General features: G+C 45.8%; 1 protein-coding gene across 1 annotated transcript; it reads right to left on the bottom strand.

The window, feature by feature from the left end:
- Positions 1-3,806: 3,806 nt before the first annotated feature.
- LOC129667304 (zinc finger protein 383-like) lies at positions 3,807-20,884 on the bottom strand. Its single transcript, XM_055594881.1, has 5 exons — positions 20,808-20,884; positions 17,987-18,059; positions 12,896-13,022; positions 11,722-11,808; positions 3,807-8,663 (listed from the first exon to the last, which is right to left on the bottom strand). Exons 2-5 carry the CDS (start codon positions 18,017-18,019, stop codon positions 7,228-7,230), a joined length of 1,683 nt encoding a protein of 560 aa, XP_055450856.1. The 5' UTR covers positions 18,020-18,059; positions 20,808-20,884; the 3' UTR covers positions 3,807-7,227.
- Positions 20,885-21,141: the final 257 nt, after the last annotated feature.

Here is a 21,141-nt window from a genome sequence, read left to right as displayed (position 1 = left end):
CTGCTCAGGTACCATGCGTCTTCCTGGGCGAATCTCCCTTGCCTGGTTCTATCCCAGAGTCCTTTCTACCTGCCAAATGTCTGATTAGCTATATTTATTCATGTTGCACACGATATGAGCATGAGAGTCTATGTGTGTGCCATGGCACACATGTGCAGGTCGAATACAACGTGAGATGTTTGAGGCAGAAAGATTGTGAGCTGAGGTCAGCCTGAGCTACTGAGTTCCAACCTGGGCTACATACAAAGCAACACGCTGTCTGAAGGGGTAAAACAGACGAACCACGGCTGTTACTAGGTCGCTAGGGGTGGGCTTTCGAATGACTGCAGAGGCTGAGGCAGGAATTGCAAGTTCAAGGCCTAGACCTGCTGGCAGATTTGAGAGTCTGTCTCAAACAAACAAACAAACAAGCAAGCAAGCAAGCAAAAAGCCCCCCAAACCCCAAACATTACTGACAGTATGTAAGGCACTATTCGGATTCAACTGCCGACAAGATCTGTGTACTTGCTGTTGATCTCTCAACTGATGGCAGGGTCTTTGCCCAGGCTTGCCTCTCCCTCCACTGAGGATTCTGCTTCGGGATCCTGGCTAGTTAAGATAGACACGTACCAACCCTTTTCTCTTGAGGCTAGGGGAGGTTGGCATACAGTCACTGCCACTGAGCTATGTTCCCATCTTTGTGATAACCTCCGGGCACAAAAGTTCACTTCCCACCTTTGTGATCCTCTTGCCTCCCATCTCCAGGTTGATGGGAGTTCAGGTGTGCACCACTCTATGGTTTAGGAAGTGATGGGAAAATCAACCCAGGGTTTTGTGCATCCTAAGCGAGCAAGCTACTAACAGAGCTCCATCCCTAGCCAGTGGTGTGCTCTTCTTTCTTAGGACCAGGGAAATACTGACCCGACTCAGTTTTTTCAACTCAGTATATGTGTTATTCACAGCATGTGATAATATACAGCTGGTAAAATATGCTATCTAGAAAGTGGCTCATGAATGGAACACAACACTCAGCTTTCCTATTATACATACCACGGATTAAATAGAATCTGCTTTGGTAATATAAAAGTTTAATACGATGCATGGCTTTAGGGGATGTGATAAAATATCCCAAGAAAAAGCAACTTAGGGGAGAAAAGGGTTTATTCGGCTTCCAGTTCCAGGTTACAGTCCATCATTGTTATGGGGGATTCAAGGCAGGAACTAAAGCCTTACATCCACATCCAAAAACAGAAACTAAACGCATGGACTATTGCTTGCTAGCTTTCTTCACTTTTACATAGTTCAGTGCCCCGCCTAGGGAATGGTGCCACCCACAGTGGGCACCTTCTATACCAATTAACCATCACAGCAATCTGCCAGACATACCCACAGGCCAACCTGATCTAAATAACACCTCAGTAAGACTCTCCCTGCAGCTGACTCTAAGAGCATCAAGTTGACAGTTAAAACTAACCAGTACAATGAAGACAGGCAAGAATGCACCAAATTTTAGGGTTTTTCCTCCAACCACAAGCCAATCATGCCCATCCAGATATCTCCCACTTCCATGGAGAATTCTGAGGTCACCATCTGAGGGTTATTCAGTTCTAGAGTAAGAAATTACATAAATTTTCCAAAGGACAAAACTTAAAGCTGGTTGTGATAGCCCATGTCTGAAACCTCAGCAATCAGGAGGATGAAACAGGAGGATCATTTAGCTCAAGGGCAGCCTGGGCTGCACAGGTGTCTCTGCCTATTACTCCCCACTTGGTTTTCTGAGACAGGAGCTTGCTGATTCAGCCAGACTGGCTGGCTGTTGAAGCCCTACAATCTCTGCTCCTCTTCTGTCCCCCACAGTGGCGTTACGAAGCATACTGCCTCTCCTTGGTATCTTATGTGAGTCCTGGGATCAGAACCCAGGTCCATAGGCTTGGATGGCAAGTACTTTATTGACAATTGCCCCAAATCCCCCAAAGAGGACAATTTAAACCATAACAGTTTTCAAATATTTATTATGTTCAGTAACACACTTTGAGCCACTTACCCACCAGGCATGGGGGTACATGCCTGCCATTAAGCTGGGAGACAAGTTCAAGACCATCAAAGATGGGGGCCATCCTTGGCTATGTACTCTAACAAGTATCAAAACATTTTATTAAGCAATGACTTTTTTTTTTTTTTTTGAGACAGGTTTTTACTATGTAGCCCTGGCTTTCCTGGAACTCACTGTGTAGATCAGGCTGGCCCCAAGCTCAGAAAGATCCACCTGCCTCTGCCTCCTGAGTGCTGGGATTAAAGGCTTGCACTACCACTTATACCTGGTATAAGCAATGACTTTTGAACAACTGATTATAATGCAAGAAGAGATCGGGAGAGCATCAGGCCAGAAAGTCAAGAAACAGATCCGAGATGGGTGAGGCGGTAAACACTGGTAATGACAAGGCTCTCGAGGCGGAGGGCGGAGGAGGGCCACAGGGTACAGGCCTGAGGACTACAAAGCAAGGCCGAAGAAAGGGGGGCTGGTGAGCTGGCTCCGTGCTGAAGAGCATGCTTCTGCGGAGGACCCAAGTCCAGTTCCTGGTTCATAACACCCCTGTGCCTTACAACCACTCCAGCTACAGGCCAGCTGATACCTCTGGCTCCACGTATGTCTCTGAAAGAAAGCACCTGTACTCACATGCACAAGGCGTGCACGCGCACACACACAAACTATAGAGTCTCACTGTGCAGCCCTGGCACTCTATGTAGACCAGGCTGTCCTCAGACTCACAGAGAGCCATGTGCCTCTGCCTCCTGAGTTCTGGGATTAAAGGTGTGTGCACCATGCCCAGCTAAAATTAAATCTTAAAAAGAGAGACTGGAGCGGGGAGGGAGAAGAGAAGGGAGCAGAGGGAGGGGGAGTGGCAACAGTGAGCTAGATAGAGGTCCAAGTGGACTTGGTGGCATGCCCCTATAATCCCAGCACATGGGAAGCTGGCAGGAGGATCAGGAGGAGAGAGCCAGCCTAGGCTAAACAGCAAGACTTCACTCAAAATAAAAACAAATTTTAGAGGGGAGGGAAGTAAGCCCCAAAATACAGGAACTCAGCTTATGAGTTTGCTTAAAACTGATAGGATCAATTGTTGAGACAATCAAGTCACCATCCATGAGAGGTAACACATGCTCCTGCCTAACTCGGCATAACCAAAGCTGCGCAGTCAGTATTTACATTTTAAATCGTAAGCCGTGATAGCAAAGCATGGGATTTTGGAAAACATACTGGAATGGAAAAAATGACTTACAAGCATTAACACCATCCAATCACAAACTGGTTAAGTTTACAAACCCAAGCCAAACATAAAAAGAAAACTGATATAACTACAGTCTAAAAGGCTGTAAGTCTTACATAGCCATCAGGAAAACAATCATTCAACAGAAAACGGTATTGAGACATTCCACAGAAAATGTAATATTTGAAAATAGGAAAATATGGCATTAGATAAAAATTACATACAGCAGAAAATGCAAACCAAAACTGTCATAACACTTTTCACTTAACAGACTAGCAAAATCAAAGTTTTAACAAACAAAAAGGTGTCAGCAAAGATTTCAGAAAAGGGCACAACACAATGTTAAAGAACCAAGGCCTTTTGTAAATGTACATACACTCAGAGGCAGCAAATCCACCCCAAGGATGAACTTTAATTCCTATCTGTGTATAGAAGCTAATATGTACAAAGATCGTCACCTCATTCTGTATTTCAAGGGATAAAAGGGCTTCTACATACCTCAGTAATTTAATCAATTAACTATGTGATTTAATTAACTATGGTAAAGGCCAAAAAAAAAAAAAAAAAAAAAAGGAATAGTACATAGACAAGGACTATGAATGAGGATGTTAATCTTTATTTTCTAATAAATTCCTCTTTCAACTCTGAAAAGCACTAAAGGACTCATTCTTCAATAATGTGTGAAATTTAGTTTCAGTGTTGAGGGGAAGGAGCCTCATTATGTAGCCCAGGCTGCCCAGGGCCTACACTCCTTAGTACTACACTGCAGGCCTTAAGAACTATGTGATTCGCCAGAGAGGGTCTCACTCTGTAGGCCAGGATGGCTTGGAACTCAGAGGTCATCCTGTCTCTGCCTCCTGAAGGCTAGGAGTGAAGATCTGAGCCGCCATGCTCAGCTTCAATAGCTAAGTCTTAATAGCTAAAGACACTACCCCAGAATATGTCAATTGTTTAAAATGTATCAATTTTGCTTCCCCCGAATTGCTGTTCCTAGCCTCTTATTTCCTCTTCTACCTTTTAAAAACCTCCATCTCGATGAATTCCTCACTGACTTGTTTCCTGGAAAACAGTCCAGTGCACACCACAAATGCATAACTATCATTTCCCCCTCAATTCCATTAAGTTTAACTAATGGTTATTCTGAAATTATTTCAAAGTGTATTTCCAAGTATCTGGAGAATATCACTAAGGCCTAGGTAAGAAGGCATTATGTATAATTTGACTGGACTGATACTTACAGACTTGACATTCGAGACACAGAAAGTAACATTTATATAAGAGAATATTTTGTAAATGTGGAAGAGTCCACATTAGACCTTTCAATGATATTAATTCAAGAGGTCCAGCCTGATTTTGCTAACAGGTATGTTGAACTCCGAGCTGGCTTTCTCTGTAGTTTATTAAACTTTTACTTATCTATGGAGGCCATGCTATTAGTTACAAAAAAATAAAACGATTCTGATTCTTTTAATGAACTGTTGAACATTGCATCTTTTCCCCTAATTTTTTAATAATTTTTGTCATTTCTTCTTAAACTCTTTCCATGGGGGATTCCTTTGGTTAATATCTCAACAGCATGGGTCTTTCTCCTCATTCAATTTCAGTCCTTCTGTAGCTTTCTTTCCTTTCCTTTCTTTCTCTCTTTGTGTCTCTCTCTCACTCTCTCTCTGAGATGGTATTGCTCAGAATATCCCAAGCTATTATGAAACAACAGCAATCTCATCCTTGCCTTCCAAGAGATGATTCCAGATGTCCCACACCAACCCAGTATTTCATCTAAATAAGGAAAAAACTTCAACTATCGCAATCAGCCTAGTCAAGTAGTTTCTGGAGATACTGATGCAATTCATGCCTACCATTCTGCCAGTTTCCCACTGGCTCCTTCTATGTCCGTTGCCTTTGCTTGCTGTCTCATCTGGCCCAGTCTGGGCTTGAACAGCCCAAATTTTCCCGCATCGGCCTTCCCAGTGCTGGGATTACATGAGTTCACCAATCAACACACTCTAAGATTTCTAACTTTTTTCTCAGTAAAAAGGTTATTTAACCTTATAAAAAGGAGGGATGGCAAAGGCGTTATGTTGATAATGTTTCAAATTTCCTTGGTATGTATCTGATAAACCAGCACTTGGGAAGCTAAAGCAAGATTACGAGGTTGAGGCTAGCCTGGGCTACATGATGCCCTATCTCAAACAAAAGCTTAGCTTCCTTGTTGAACACTACACCACATCCTTCATTTACTATAACACAGCACGTTTTTCTATTTTGTTGAAAAGTATACTGGCTTTATTCCAACTTTCTAGAGGTTTGTGAGTCAATCAGAAACATTTATACACATTCACACAAAACTTACTCTAAGCATTTCAAATTTAACTGATATAACACTGAACAAATTATTTTATAGCAGTAAAACTTTCTAGCTGTACCTGGTGGCAGAGATCTGTGGTGGCTATTTGAGAGGGCTCCTGAGTTCAAGGCCTGCCTAGGCAGTTAGGCAAGACCCTGTCTCAGAAAAACACAAAGGGTTGGGGATGTAGCTCAGTGGCAAAACCATGCCTAGCAGGCTCAGAGCTCTGAGTTCAAGCCGGTGTGGTGGCACACACTTCTAATGTCCGCACTCAAGCGGTCGAGACAGGAGGATTGCCACTAACTTGTGAGACTCAGTCTCAAAATAAACCAAAAGCAACCAACTGACCACACTTCTGCCTGAGAACGTTTCAGTTCCCGGTCACATTTGTGTCCTTCAAAGGTCTCCTTAGGACCTGGGACTTCTAGCCTATGTATCAGAAGATTTGGAAAAAGCTTTTAAAGCCCAGTGATCCCATTTTATTTTTTTTTTTAAAAGAAATTTCTTTAAATTCATTGATCTATTGTATATAATATATATTTCTGCTGTCAACTCTGAGATTTATTGCTTTCTTGATGGAATGTTTTATAGCATTTATTCAAATGAGCCCTAGCAGGCTTTAGGACAGGTCTGCTGTTATCTTTCACACAGAAGCAAGCTATACTTTCACACTGCATTTTTCACAGAATCCAAGAGTCCTGTTGTGACAGTTACAGACTATAGATTTGTTCCATTTCCCACCCTGCGCAGACCCAACTGTCCTGAAAACACAGCGCTTCTGCCGTGGAGGACTCTTGCGCTCATCTTCCCTCTAACACACCCATCAGTGACTTTATGCAGTCCTGCTAGAGTCAATTTTCTGAGTCAGCTGAAGTTGAAGTGAAAATCTGCCTGCGTTCCATTCCAATCACTCCCACTCCTGAGCTCGTTAGGAAAGCTTTGGTATGGAATAAGCCCTGACAGGCGACATCATTGATAAATTGCATATGAACATTCCAAAAAGAGTGACAAAGGCTATTAAAGAAGATGAGTCCTAGTATTTCCTAATCATTCCTCCTTGCTAGTGACTATACGATGGTTCCTTTTACTGAATTCATTCAATCCTCACAGTAACCATACTACCAGCTAAAAGGCAGCAATCTGAAGCAGGGCTGACGTCAACATATTACAACACAGGGGACGAGTGATGCACGAGCTGCTTCTACACTAAGAAAGTCCTCGCCATTGTTCTCAATGTGGTATTTTCTATAGCTATAATTAAATACCCTTTTACTGGTTACAGAATTAGTATTTCTATTCATAATTTAATTTTCCCTATGTGAATTAGTACTCAATAAACCATAGGTTATAAAGAAAAAAGGTACAGTCATCAGATGGTCCTCTCTCACAAACTCTTATTCCATCAGGGGCAGCTGAGAACAAGGGTTTCCCGTCCTAGACGTGGTATAAATTACACGCTGAATACAGGGAGAGGTCATTCCGCACACCTCACTCCAGAAGGCGTCTCTCAGCAGCGTCTAGAGAGCTGAGGGACACATGAAGGTACTGCCCATCTTTCCGATCTTATTAACACTGATCTTCTGTAGGTACGCGAAGACGCCGAGTAGGGGCTGTTCAATAAATAAAGGGCAGTATTCAAATACACAAGATTTCTCCCACCGCGTGGATTCTCTGGTGCTTCTTCACCTGCAGGAGCCGAGTGAAGGCCTGCCCACACTCCTTGCACTCGTAGGGCTTCTCCCCCGTGTGGATCCGCTGGTGCTGCGTGAGGTGGGACCTCTGCCGGAAGGCCTTGCCGCACTGCCGGCACTGAAAGGGCTTCTCCCCCGTGTGGATCCTCTGGTGCAGGATCAGGGTCTTGCAGTCGATGAAGGCCTTCCCACACTCCTTACACTCGTACGGCCTCTCCCCTGTGTGAATTCTCTGGTGTCTATTAAAGTACGAGGGACAGGCAAAGGCCTTCCCGCATTCCTTACATTCGTAGGGCTTTTCACCAGTGTGAACTCTCTGGTGTTGGATGAGATGTGCTTTCTGCCTAAAAGCCTTCATACATTCCTGGCACTCATAGGGCTTCTCATTGGTGTGAGTTCTATAGTGTTTCATGAATGCTGAGTGGCAGAGAAAGGCCTTCTCACAATAGTTACACTCATAGGGCTTCTCGCCGGTGTGGATCTTCTGGTGATCGTTCAGGTTGGAAGCCCACGTGAAAGTCTTTCCGCACAGATTGCACTCATAGGGCTTCTCCCCGCTGTGGATCCTCTGGTGTCTGGTGAGGTTCGCGCTCTTGTTGAAGGCCTTCTGACATTTGTGACACTCGTAAGGCTTCTCGTTGGTGTGTGTCCTCTGATGCTGGAAAAACGTAGAGAAGTAGAGGAAGGCCTTTCCACAGTGCTTGCACTCGTAGGGCTTCTCGTCGGTGTGGACCCTCTGGTGCTGCACCAGCAGCGAGCAGTTGGTGAAGGCCTTTCCGCACTCCTTGCACTCGCAGGGCTTCTCCCCCGTGTGGAAGCGGTTGTGCTGAACCAGGTAAGCGTGCTTCTCAAAGATCTTGCCACAGATCTCACACTGGTAGGGCTTCTTATTGATCTGATACGGGGCGAGCTGGAAGTCATACTCGAACCCCCTGCTGCACTCCTTCAACTCCCCACACTTCTCCCCAGCAAAAGCCTGCTGACGCTTCTTTGGATCTGTGTAGTAGACAAAGGCTTTCTCGTACATCTCAGTAAGCTTGTCACCTGTAGGAATTCTCACCTGTTGAATAACGGCTTCCCCCGCTTCCTGCTCAAAGGGTTTTGTTTCAGAATGAGTCATCTCACCTAGAGCAATGGGTGCAGGCTCGATGAATTTGGGTGGCATCTTCTCCGGGGGGGCTGCCACTCCCTGGAGACACTCCTCTGCAGACTCTGGCTGAGTCTCAGGCAGTCCCCGGCATTTCCAACCATCTCCAAAACACGACTCCTCAAGGCAAGCTGAATCAGTGACTCTTTCTATTATTTTCCATTTTAGTGATTCCTTTCCAAAGATGCCATTCTTTAGAGATAAAGTTTTAGTTTCATTTACAGACAGCAAATCTGAAAGAAAATAAGTACATATTTAGCACTAGAAGACATGAACCATTAGAAACAAAATGATGAGGTTTTTTTTTTAAAGATTTTATTTTTTTATATGTATTAGTGTTTTGCCTACATGTGCATCTGTGTTCCATGTGCGATCAACCTGCCTGCAGAGGCCAGAAGACAGCCTTAGGTCCCCTGGAATGGGAGTTACAGAGGTTGTAAGCTGCCATATGGGTGCTGGGAATTGAGCCTGGGTCCTCTGGAAGAGAAGCCAGTATTCATAGCTGCTGAGTCATCTTTCCAGCCCCAGATAGAGATCTTACAGCACTTGCTGAGGCAAGCGAATGAGACTTCAGATCCCCAGAACTTAGAGAGCCTCCCAGAAGGCATGGAGCCTCACCTTCAATTCCAGTCTCAGAAGGCGGAGAGACAGTGGAACTGTCTGCCAGGACAAGCTGGCTAAGAAGGCTAGCATTGGATTGAGAGACCCGACCTCACAAAGAAAGACTACAGCAGAAAGTGTCAACAAAGATTGTGACATTAACCTCTGGCCTACTCAGGCACTCTCACACACGCGTGAACGGAGACACACATATACCACATATACATAAAGAGGTTTTGCTGTGCAATACCTGACAATCTGAGTTCAGTTTCTACATGCCACAGCTGAAAAGCAGAACTAACTCCTGAATATCGTCCTCTGACCTTCATGGCATGTACCCTAAAGCACAGGCGCACACACACAAAACAGAATAATAAAAACTTAAAAAGTAAGCCAGGCATGCTGGCACAAGCCTTTAATCCCAGCACTCTGAGGGGCAGAGGCAGATGGATCTCTGTGAGTTCGAGGCCAGCCTGGTCTAAAAAGCAAGTCCAGGACAGCCAGGGCTACATAGAGAAACCCTGTCTTGGGCCCCCCCCCCCCCATACCAGATAAAATAAACTCCGTGATAATCCACAGTCAAAATTTATTCCAATGATAAAAGATCACAATCACCTGTTTGGCAATCACAACTCACAGCCTCAAAATGCAGGAGGGTATAGAAAAAATGTAACAGCAGAAAAAAGGGAAGATTACTGAATCTACTTTTATAGAGCTTTGCAAACTGATACAAAATTAAGGTTATACTTTGGTTACAGCATACTATGTTATCAACTCTTTTTAAGGTATTGTACCTATGTAATTCTTTTATTTTTTTAATTCACTTTACATCCTTGTTGTAGCCCCATCCCTCCTCTTCTCCCTCATATTGCACTTTTAATAATTACATAGGTACATCAAAAAAATAAATTAAAAAAATAAAAACTGTAAAAAATGCAACATGAAGTTTCAGTCCTTTTGAAAGCTACTATCACAAACTGTTTAGAATACTGCAAACTAACAGTAAATCAAACTAATGGTTTTGTTAGGTACTAGTTTAATTAATCCATGTGTTTTATAAGTTAACCAATCAGCATTTGGCTGGAAATAAGTAATTCAGATATACTAGAGATAGACAGATGGTTTTCAGAAACCTCAGAGATCTACATAATTTGGGATTTAATGATGTTTTATTAATTTGAGAAGTTTTTGACAAAGAGATGTGTCAGCTTCCTGGCAGTAGCTCGTTTTGACTTCGAAGAAGATGAGCATCACAAAATTCTTTTGGAGATGGCTTCCTATGTGGCAAGCTAGCCAATGGGCAAGGAATGCCCTTGCTTCTACTGCAGACAGAATGCTGGACAAACTGGATGCAGGAAGGTCAACTGATGAGCTTTGCAAGGACAAGGTAAGATGTCCTTCATAATACCTGACTCACAGAAAAGTCTGTCAGCTGTTCTGAGCCAAAGGCTGAAGATGATGTTCCAATGTTATAGAGAAATCTTGGGTTCAGGCAGCCAACAGTTTCTGTCATTTCTATAGCTTTGGAAAGCTGCTTGCTCTGCACTTTCTGTTTATTCAGGTAATATTATTCCTTCTCAGGTCTCTGAATGTGGTTAAAGACTAAATAGTTATGATCTTACAATTAAGCTTAAGTTCTGTAGGATTTAAGAAGATGTTTTAGGTTTAAAAAGGTTTTTGATTGGTAATGCAAGTTTTAATACAAAGTGAGTTAGGTCCAGAACTTTGGACTCACCAAGATGGAACAGATAGTAGAATACTTTCTTCAAGGTTGCTAATTACATATGGACTAGACATTGTGAATGTAATTTTTACCTGATAGGATACAGTTTATTGACGTTAGAGAAAAAGTCTTTTATTTTGACAAAAAAGGGAAATGGTGCCCAATGTGGGGCACAAACCCATGACCTTGAGATTAAGAGTCACATGCTCCCCTGAGACAGGCAGTAATGGTACATGCTTTTAATCGGAGCACCCAGGAGGCAGAGGCAGGTGGATCTCTGTGAGTTCAAGACCAGCTTGGTCTACAGAGGTAGTCCAGAACAGGCTCAGCTACACATAGACACATACACACCCTGTCTCAAAAAACAAAACCCAAAACCAACCAACAAACCAAACAAACAAGAAACAGGGTTTTTGGGTTTCCCAACTTTGGGGTTCCCACTGGGATCAAATACCCTGCAACACAAGGGAGATCAGGAATAAGAAAGAAATGACAATCCTACAGTCACAGCAGCAGACTTTCAGCCATCCCCCAGCCGCTTCCAGAGCCAGACTCCTCCAAACAGTCAATCAAGAAAACGAAATCACAAATAGCTCTTTGTACCACTGTTGCCATTGCTTAATTTTTATAAAGCACAACATCAAAAATGGCTCAACAGGGCCAGTGAGATGGCACAGCAGCTTATGGTTTGCTGTCACGCCTGAAGACCTGAATTTAATCCTGGGGACCCACTACGGTACGAGGAACCTTACACACACACACACACACACACACACACACACACACACACACACGCTCCAAATTTAAAGACAAACAACAAACAAGCTGCTCTCCCTCTGTCAGATGATTTCCACGACACTGGCCTCATGGCACTGCATACGCTGCAGCAGAGAAGACCGCAAACCACCACTCCACGACTTTGGGCTTCACCAAAAAGCACACTCTCTGCTCCCAACATCCATACTCACCTGAATACCATCCTGTCTGCTCGACTATCCAGGGTTCTTTGCCTTGCTCCAGTAGTGAAATGACTGATGGCTTAGGAATAGCAAGTCCTACTCAAAAACAGAGAACATTAGAAACAAATACAGAAACAAGCAACAACAGCAAAAGACATCTGCTATAGAATTAACTTAACCTAAAACAAATTGCAGATCCTCATAGGATTGTGATTTTAAGTAAATAGACAGACAGACAGACAGACAGAAAAACAAGCAAGCAAGCCATTTAGCAAGCACCTTAGTAAACAGTTGTTGCTTGCTGTAATCACTGATAGAAAGAAAATAAGTAGAAAAGTGTCTTGAGAAAGTACATGTACAGTGAATCAAGGGCTTTAAAGGCAGCTATCTACCATCTGTGAAGTGGGGCTGTGGGGTGGTGATAGGCCTCAGCAGTTAAGGGCTTCTCCCATGGATCTTCAGCCCCAGCCCTTAGGAAAAATATTTTCTGAATCTGCCATACAGATGACCTTACCCAGGGACACAAAGCCAGCACAGTTCTCTAACATCACGTCTGTTGTGGCTGATATGGAGCTACTCTTTATTAAAGTGTTAACAGCTTCTTCTCTGAGGTCTTTACAGTTCTACAAGAAAATGCTTACAAACACCAGGTGATGCTATGTAACCCTGCCTTACAAATTATCCCTGATTGGCCAATAAAACTGCCTATACCTGAGCTTTGCAAAAGAGAGGTGGGCAGAGCTAAGGTTTGTGGGCTTGGAGGGCAGCAGGACCACGAGAGAGAGAGAGAGAGAGAGGCGCAGGAGAGGAAGGAGGAAAGAGGAAGGACGTTGCCACGGGTTAGCATTAATTAGAAACACATGACGGGGAGGAGCTTGCTCTGAGGACTGGCATGGTAGAGAGAAGCAGCCCAGATGGAGCATTTGCAAGCATTTATGGGAATTTTGGATGGTATGTGTGGCTGGGGGATAACAAGATAGCTTAGGGGGTTAAGATCTGCCCAGCCCCAGTGTTAAAAGAATATTAAAAATCTAACAGGTGTCTGAGTCTTTCATTTCTATAATAGAGGGTCAAATATAACCACTGATTTAATAATCTTATGAATCAATATTAAACGTTAATATCCATCTACATCAGCTCTTAGGAAAAATAATTTCTGAATCTGACGTCCAGATGACCTTACCGAGGGACACAAAGTTGCTGTAGTTCTCCAGCATCACATCTCTGTATAAAGACCTCTGATCAGGGCCCAGGCACTCCCACTCTTCCTTACAGAACTCCACAGCCACATCCCTGAAAACCACCAACTCCTGAAATAAAAGCACAAAGTAACACACACAATAATAAAGAAAATAATTTCATGCAAATGTTGACTCCTTTTTCAGGGTTTTCTAGGAAAAGGCATGTCCCCGCCCAGCACCAGGGAAACGACATTTCAAAGAACCGGCCTTGGGCTCCTGAGAAATCGTTTCTGAGCCCTTAAATGTCCTGCTTGGTGAGGTGTTTCTTTACTGCATGCCTGAGATCTTGGATGGTCCCAGTTTTACCTCTACGAGGCCGAAGTAAAAAATGAGCTGCAACCACAGCAGGCACTCCCAACAGAAAGCCCGGATGAAAAGGCACTGGCCAAGTGTCCCTTGTTGGCCATACTTCCTACATGTTCTGTTATATCATGGGCTGGGAGAATTAAGCATGTCTCCAGACGTCCACCAAGATGAATGAATGTAGAGTCTGGACTTCGCCCTTGGCAGGTTTCTCTTCCCTAATCTGCATTCTTTCAGAGTAAATTCTCAAGTGTGAGGGTAAGTGCTTTTCTACACCCTGCAGTTCAACCAGACTCACTCTGGTCTCGCTCCCATTACCCCAGTACTGGGGGGACGGCTACAAACTCAGGGCTAGCCTGCGGGCTAGTTAGAGTTGAAATTACTGTAGTATGATTTAGCTTGTGTGTCTGGTCCTTTAAAAGATCCCCATGTGCTAGTCAACTGGCCCTTTAAGAATTCTTAGCTGTTAGAACTGCTTAACCCTATGACCTTCAGTACTGGTTGCCTCTTGGATTTCTGGGAACAGGACAGAATATAAAAAAGTCAACTGAGGAGCCAGGTGTGGTGGCACACGCCTTTAATCCCAGCACTCAAGGAGACAGAAGCAGGCAGAACGCTGAGAGTTCAAGGCCAGCCTGGTCTACAAAGTGAGCTCAGGACAGCCATGGCTACACAGAGAAACCCTGTCTTGAACAAAAAACAACAACAAAAGCCAGCAGAGGCTGAGAGAGGGGGGCTAGCAGAGTGAGAAGAGATGGCAGTTGGGGCAGAAGATATTGTTAGGAGACAGCTGAGCCAGGAGAAGCTGGGCTGAGCAGCTGGTCTAGAACAGCTGTTGCAGTTTGGAGCTGCTGGTACTGGGAAAGGGCTGTTTAAGCAGGCTGCTGGGGAACTGAGGGAGGAATGGTTGGGAGAAACTTGAAGGGGCTGGGCTGGAAACTGGGAGGAGGGCTGGCAGGGAGTTAAGAGAGCTGGTTACTGTTCTAGAAGAGCTAGTCACTTACATACCACTGCGATGAAACAGCACGACCAAAGCGTGTAGGGGAGGGAAGCGTGTTTTCCCCTGTGCTTACAGGTAACTGTCCATCTCCGAGGGAAGTGAGGGCAGGAACATACAACAGGGCTGGAAGCCAGAGGCAGGAGCTGCTGCTCACTGGCCTGCTCCCCACCCCTTGCTCAGCCTGCTTTCTTATAGAACTCAGAACCACCAGCGCAGAGATGGCCCCACCCACCGTGGGCTGGGCCCTCCCCCACGATCACTAGTTTAAAAAGTGTCCTAATGGCTTTGTGTTGGGGTGACTGTTTTGCGTACTGTATTATTCACAGGCTGGCTTCTATACCAGCAGACAGCTGAGGACAGGCCAGGAACTTGTACTGTTATTTTTATGGTTGCATTGTATTTTGTAAATACTCCAACAACTTCTAATTGGTTTACTAAAAAGCTGAATGGCCAATAGCAAAGACCAGGAAAAGGAGGCAGGACTTCTGGCAGGGATAGGAACTCTGGGAAAGAACCAGGTGCAGGAAGCGTTGTCAGCTGGAAACAGAAGAAGAGACAAGTGCCAGGACTGGAAAAAGATAACAGCCACGGTGGCAGAAAGCAGATTAACATAACGGGTGAGTTTAAGTTCAGAGCCAGCTGGAGAACAAGCCGAGGCTAAGGCAACCTTGCTCATTAGCAAAAGTGTCTGCGTCCTTATTTGGGAGCTGGCACTCCTGTTTTGGGCTTGCCTACCCGGGCTTCAAGTTCCAGAACACCCTGGTCTACAGAATGACACTCAGCCTCAACTAAAAGAAACACCAACAAACCCAGATCCACAGATGAGGAGCTGCAGCTGAGGGTAAAAGGCACCAGCACTACACTGAAGCCCTCAGGGCTTACATCGAGAGAATGGAATTGCCTCAGTGTACCTGTACCAGCTGCCCGAGAGGAGGAGGCCATTTGTTGCGGAGGCCACCTGCTTTTGGAACTTGACATGCTCAAACGGAAGCATCGGCGTTTTGGTTATGATTAAAATAGGGACACACAATAGCAGTGGCACGACCACAGGCTGCAGAGCACAGAAGACACCAGCAGAGAAGCAGCAGGTTGAAGCTGGTCCCCTGCCTCCTCGCATCTGTCCCTACACTTCGGTCACCAGCGAACCTGTGCGGTCAGGGATGTGGACCACTCAAGATCGCCCTCTATCTCTCTCTATTTTAATTTTTACAACCCTGTACGTGTGTACTGTGGCCTGTATGCTGAGGTCAGAAGCCTAGGACAGAGACGACTGAGACAGGGAAACAAAAGGCGCCCATGCAACAGCTACTGCAGTGAGCTGAGCACAGCCACGGGGAAACCGGCAGATAGTTTCTCACTAAATGACGCCTTAGCTGGCCCAAACCCTCAAGGATGGCCGGCTGCGTGGGGGAACCAGCCGGGGGCTTCCTCTCCTGGGGCCTAGCCGGACAGGCCCTTCTTAGTGCCCACCCTGGCCCAACTGCCCCTGGGGCTTACCCCAGACCTCCTGCTCAGGGAGCCTTCCCAGGGCAACTTGGGGAACCCAGGGCCTACCCTGCTGCTGGCCTTAGGGGGCCCTGCTGGACCACTGCCCGGGCCCTGTGACCTGCCCTTGCCTTGAGGAGTCAGGCCTCAACTGAGCAGTCATGGGCACAAAGAAGCCCAGTGCAAACAGGCCTGCCCGAGATTTCAGGAGAGTGAGTGACACTGCCTTCCACTTTAACCCCCGCTTCAATGAAAACAGGGGTCATCGTGTGCAACACCAAGCAGGGCCACTGGGGAAGGGAATACAGTCAGCTTTCCCGTCGGAAAGCCGCAAGCCATTCCAAATGCAAGTCCTGGCTGGAGCCGGCCACCTCCAGGCTGCAGCCCACGAGGCTCACGAGTGGCATCCACTGATGAAAGCTCTCAGGGAGGTCAGCCAGCTGGGGACCTCTGGCGACTGACCCTCAGCAGGGCTCCACACACCAGGGCCTAACCCAGAAGGGCCAGCACCTGAAGCTCCTCCGAGCTCATTGTGAGTGAAAACCTCCACACTTCTCCCTCTTCTCCTTCCATTTAATAACTGTTCTCATGCTGAGGAAAAAAACAAAACAAAACACCCATAAATCCCAGGACTCAGGAAGCTGAGGCAGGAGGATTGCCATGAGTTGGAGGCCTTACCTGAGCTACATACAGAGTTCTAGGTTGGTCAGGGTTACAGAGTAAAACCCTAGCTCCAACACTGGCCCCACCCCCACCAGCAAAAGAGCTTAAGAGATATTCTTAACACTCAAGAGACAAAAACAACAGAAACAAAACCAAGTAAGCCACGCCTTTTAATCCAGCACTCAGGAGGCAGAGGCCGCAGATCTCTGCGTTGGAGGCCAGCCTGGTCTACAGAGTGAGTTCAGGACAGCCAGGACTACAGAGAAATATCCACCATCCAGCCTAAATACATTTTTATAAACTGCCTAAATATACTTTTATAAACTTAGATATCAAAGACAATATAAAACTGCCTAAAAATACACTTTCTATAAAGTGATGGTGGCTGGAGTCTAGCCTGGGTTACAGGGGTTTCAGGCCAGCCAGGGTTAAGTAGAGACCATATTTAACAAAAAGAAAACAAAACAAACTAAAAACAACATGTGAGGGCTGGAGAGATGCCTGAGGGGTTAAGAGTATGCACCTCTCTTCCCAAGGATCTGAGTTCGATTCTCAGCATCCTGTCAGGTGAGCCACACTGGCCTGTTGCTCTGGCTTCAGGGGTGTGGACTCTGCTCTCTCCACACACCTGTGACTCAGGAGTAGATAACCACAGACAGACACACACATGCACATAATTTAAAATAATAACCTTTTTAAAGATTTATTTTTGGTTTTCTAAGTAGGAAGTTATTATCTCTGTTCTGGGGGAGGGGTGTCAACAGATGTGCAGCCAATAAACAAGGTCAGAGCAGAAAGGTCATAAGTTCAAGTTCATCCCTGGCTCTAAACCAAGTTCAAAGCTAGCCTGAGTTACATGAGACTAAGGAAAAGTTAATAAACATCCTGGTTTTAACCCCAGTCGTTGGGGAGGCAGAAACAGGCAGATCTCTATGGATTCAAGGCCAGAGTGATCTGCTGATTATATATTAAGACTGTCCAATTAAATGATTAAACAAAATAAAAATATGAAGACCTGCAAATTTAAAAGCTAAACCATTTTTCTTTATTTGCCAGTACACCAACATTTTCCTTTGTGGATTTTTTTTTTTTTTTTTTTTAATTTTTAAGATGGAATCTTGTGTGCTGAGCTTGGAACTTACTAGGTGCCCTGAGATGGCCTTGAATTTGTGGCAGTCCTGAATGTTATTCTTCCCTTTTTCCTGAGTCATAGAAGACTATGTACACACTCCAATCATCATCTCTCATTTGGTGTATTTTATGTGCCAGCATTTGCTAATGACCTCACACCTATCACTTTAGTTAAAACTAATCTAAAGTAAGCGCTAATGCTTCCTCCACTTTCAGATAAGGAAATTGTGGAATAGAAAGATAAAGTCAAGTTATGAATACACAGATATTAGGATTCTTTACATGACCTGCTTGGATGAAAAAAGCATACAGTCTCCTATAGTTCACACATGCTGAAGAAAGTAGAATCATGCTGGCAAACCTGGTACATGGTTACCATGACAACGCGGTTACAATCCCACTTCAGGAATCAGCAACCAGGGGACAACTGACGGAAGACATTTCGCCTCACCTTGAACACAGTGCTGACATCCACAATAGCCATGCTTCTCTGCTCTTCTGGGCACTTTGGGAAAACTGCAGAACTGGAGAAGGAAGATGAAATTGGGAGAAACTAGGTCAAACATCCTCAAACCTGCTCTCGTGCCTCAGTCTGTATACAGACCAATGCCGACTTACATTCTCTATTCATGGCGGGGTGAAGAAGTCTGTGGCCTTCAATCCTTGTCAGATCTCCTGGGAGAGATCCTTGGGAGATCTCTGGGAGTTCAAGGGCAGCCTGGTACACACACACAGAGTCCAGGCTAGCCGGGGCTACACGGGGAGACTCTCTCAAACAGCAACAACAGCACAACTGTGACTGAAATGCTAGAGAAACACTCACAGGGACGATGCAGAACCTACTCCCACAGTCTGCAAGGCCTGTTGCCCACCCAGGAAGTTTCCTTCCTGCCTCACGAAGAGGGTAAGGATGTGCCTTTCTCATATCCCTTATCACAAGGGCAGAACCCTAATGTCTCAGGATGTCACCAGGGACAAACCTGTCATTCATCTGTAAGCATGCACAGAAAACCCCACTTATGAACATAGTTTTTTTTTTTTTTTTTTTCTTTTGTTAAAGATGAGGTCTCACTAAGTAGATGGGGTTGCTCTCCCACTCAGTGATTTGCTTGCCTCTGCCTCCCAAGTGCTAGAATGAAATGTATGTGCCACCATGCCGGCTCCTTTGATTTTAAAAGTTTATGCTCAGAATTGTTTTCTTAATGATTTATTTATTTTACACTTATGGGTGTTTTACCTGCGTAGCATGCAGCCTGGTGCCAAGAGGTCAGAAGAGGACCTGGATTCCCCCGTAACTGGAGTTATGGATGGCTGTGAGCAGCATGTGGGTGCTGGGACTTGAACACAGACTCTCTGGGAGCGTGGCTAGTGCTCTAACCACTGAGCCATCTGTCCAGCCCTTGCAAGCAGAGTTTCTATTTCCACCATCACTAGGATCTTTCAGGAGACTAGGACAGTTTTCTTCCCAGAGTTCCCAAAGGAACCACAAGGGACTCCCTGCTCCTGGAGACTCTTCCTGACAGGATATCCCCCTCCACATGCAAGACTGACCCCGGGCTCTGCGTGGAGCTCAGTAACAGAAACTCTCCCTGACACTGAAGACTCAGGCTCAGCCCAGCAGCAACAACAAAAACATAAGAAATTCTGTCCAAAAATCAAAGCTACGGCTCCAAGCTGGTCACTTTTCGGCGTTACCATCATCGAGGGGTTCAATAATCTGCAACATCCCGAACCTCACTTCCATCCCTGCCCCTCACCCCATTATTAATCACCCCACCCCATGTCACCCACGACAGTGGAAAGCACTCCCCATGTCGTGAGAGAGGCTGTCCCGTGGACTCCTCCACCTCATGCAAATAAAAAAGAGGAACCTGAACTCTCTGGAAACCATAACAAACAAAAAAGCAGAGCACATTTCAGGAACTTCAAATGATTTCTGCAGGAACAGGTCAGGCACCGTATTGGTCCACTTAAGCTGCTACAACGGAACACCAGTGCCTCGGGGGCTTAGAGACGACAAACTCGTTTCTCAGCTGTGGAGGCAGAGAAATCCCTGTCTCAACACTGCCAGGTTTGGTCTAATGGAAACTGGTTTCCTAGTCCACAGATGGAGGCCCTGGACCCGGGGAGGGGAGGCAGCTCCCTGGAGCCAGGGCACTAATCCCATGTAATTACCTTCAAAAAGCCCCGGCCATCTAAATCCACCACACTGATGAGTACGTTTGCAACTATAAGCTGGAGAGGGTGGAGATGGGAACAGAGACCCACTGTGCTCACTGTGTGTGTCTCCTGTCAAAAGGCCTGGGGCTGAGAACGTCTTATTTTTAGCACCTCAAGTTGCTCACCCTGAATCAGGAACTCCAAATTCTGACTTCCCTAATGGTAGCCAACAGGAACTTACACTGAGATCCACTGAGAGTTTTCCCTAAACAAGACTAAACTCAGCCTGGCTAGGTGCAACATACTGTAATCCCAGCACTTGGGGAGGCAGAGGCAGGTGGATCTCTGAGTTCGAGGCCAGCCTGGTCTACAAAGCAAGTCAGGACAGCCAAGGCTACACAGAAAAAAAAAAAAAGAAAAAAGTCTCGAAAAGCTGGGGGGAAAAAAGAGAGAGACACTAAGCGCCTACTCTGAGCATGTCCCACAGTAAGGTTTTTCAAATACAATTTCTATACACTCGTACATTTCTGAGACGGGATTTCACTATGAAGCCCAAGAGAGCCTGGAACTCACTATGGACCCATGGTTGTCCTCAAACTCACTGTCTTCCCGTTTCCGCAGCAAGAGTGCTGAAATTAGAAATGTGGGTCACTCTCCCTGGCTGCTGACTACATTAAAGTCGCGCTGATTGGTAAACTAACCTATCTTGTGCACAGAGATCTTTATCATCTCGACTAGCTAGCTTTCTTTCTTTCCCCAAATTCTCAAGTAAACTTGACTTACAGGAAGGAGCAAACGTATCTCCCCCACCCCCCGACCCCCACACTTGGCGCAGACAGTTACATCCTCTAGTCCGGTAACTACGTTCCGAAGACCCCGCGCACGCTCTCGCTCTCTCTCTCACCCTCCTGTACAATCCACATCCTCCAAAAACCTTTCGCCCATGCAGTCACACTCGCCCCGCCGTAGTCCCTGCGGAGGAAACCTCTTAAACCTCCAGCGCCATCCCGGAAACCGGGTGGGTCCTCTAGAGGCAGCCAGCAGCCAGCGACCAACAAACGCAGGCCTCGGGGCTCCATACCCAAAGCGCCTAGAACCTGGGGCAGACTCACCTCAAAAGTATAAAGTGTGATCCCCGAGGCTGCGAACTCCAAGGACTAGGGAGTATCAACAGGGACAGCACCCGGTTAGGTCGGGTAGGGCACTGAGATGATCCGGAACAACCTCTTTCCAGCCACTTCCGCCATGTGGCTGCGCTCTTATAGTGGACTACATTTCCCAGAAGGCAGTGCTGCCCCAGACTCCTCGGGTGAGTTTTCAGGTCCGAGATTGCAAGTAGAGAATGTTTGAAAGAGAGAAAGGAAGCACGAGGAGACTTCTAAAGGGGGAGCTTCTCCAGGACCCATGGCTGGAATCCTCTGAAGCTTTTACCGTGTTGCGGTGGGA

Source organism: Psammomys obesus, unplaced genomic scaffold, assembly GCF_907164565.1.
Source record: "Psammomys obesus unplaced genomic scaffold, mPsaObe1.curated_primary_1811, whole genome shotgun sequence".
Taxonomy (NCBI): domain Eukaryota; kingdom Metazoa; phylum Chordata; class Mammalia; order Rodentia; family Muridae; genus Psammomys; species Psammomys obesus.
Note: the sequence above shows the minus strand (reverse complement) of the source record. Positions and strands in the feature narration are given on the sequence as shown.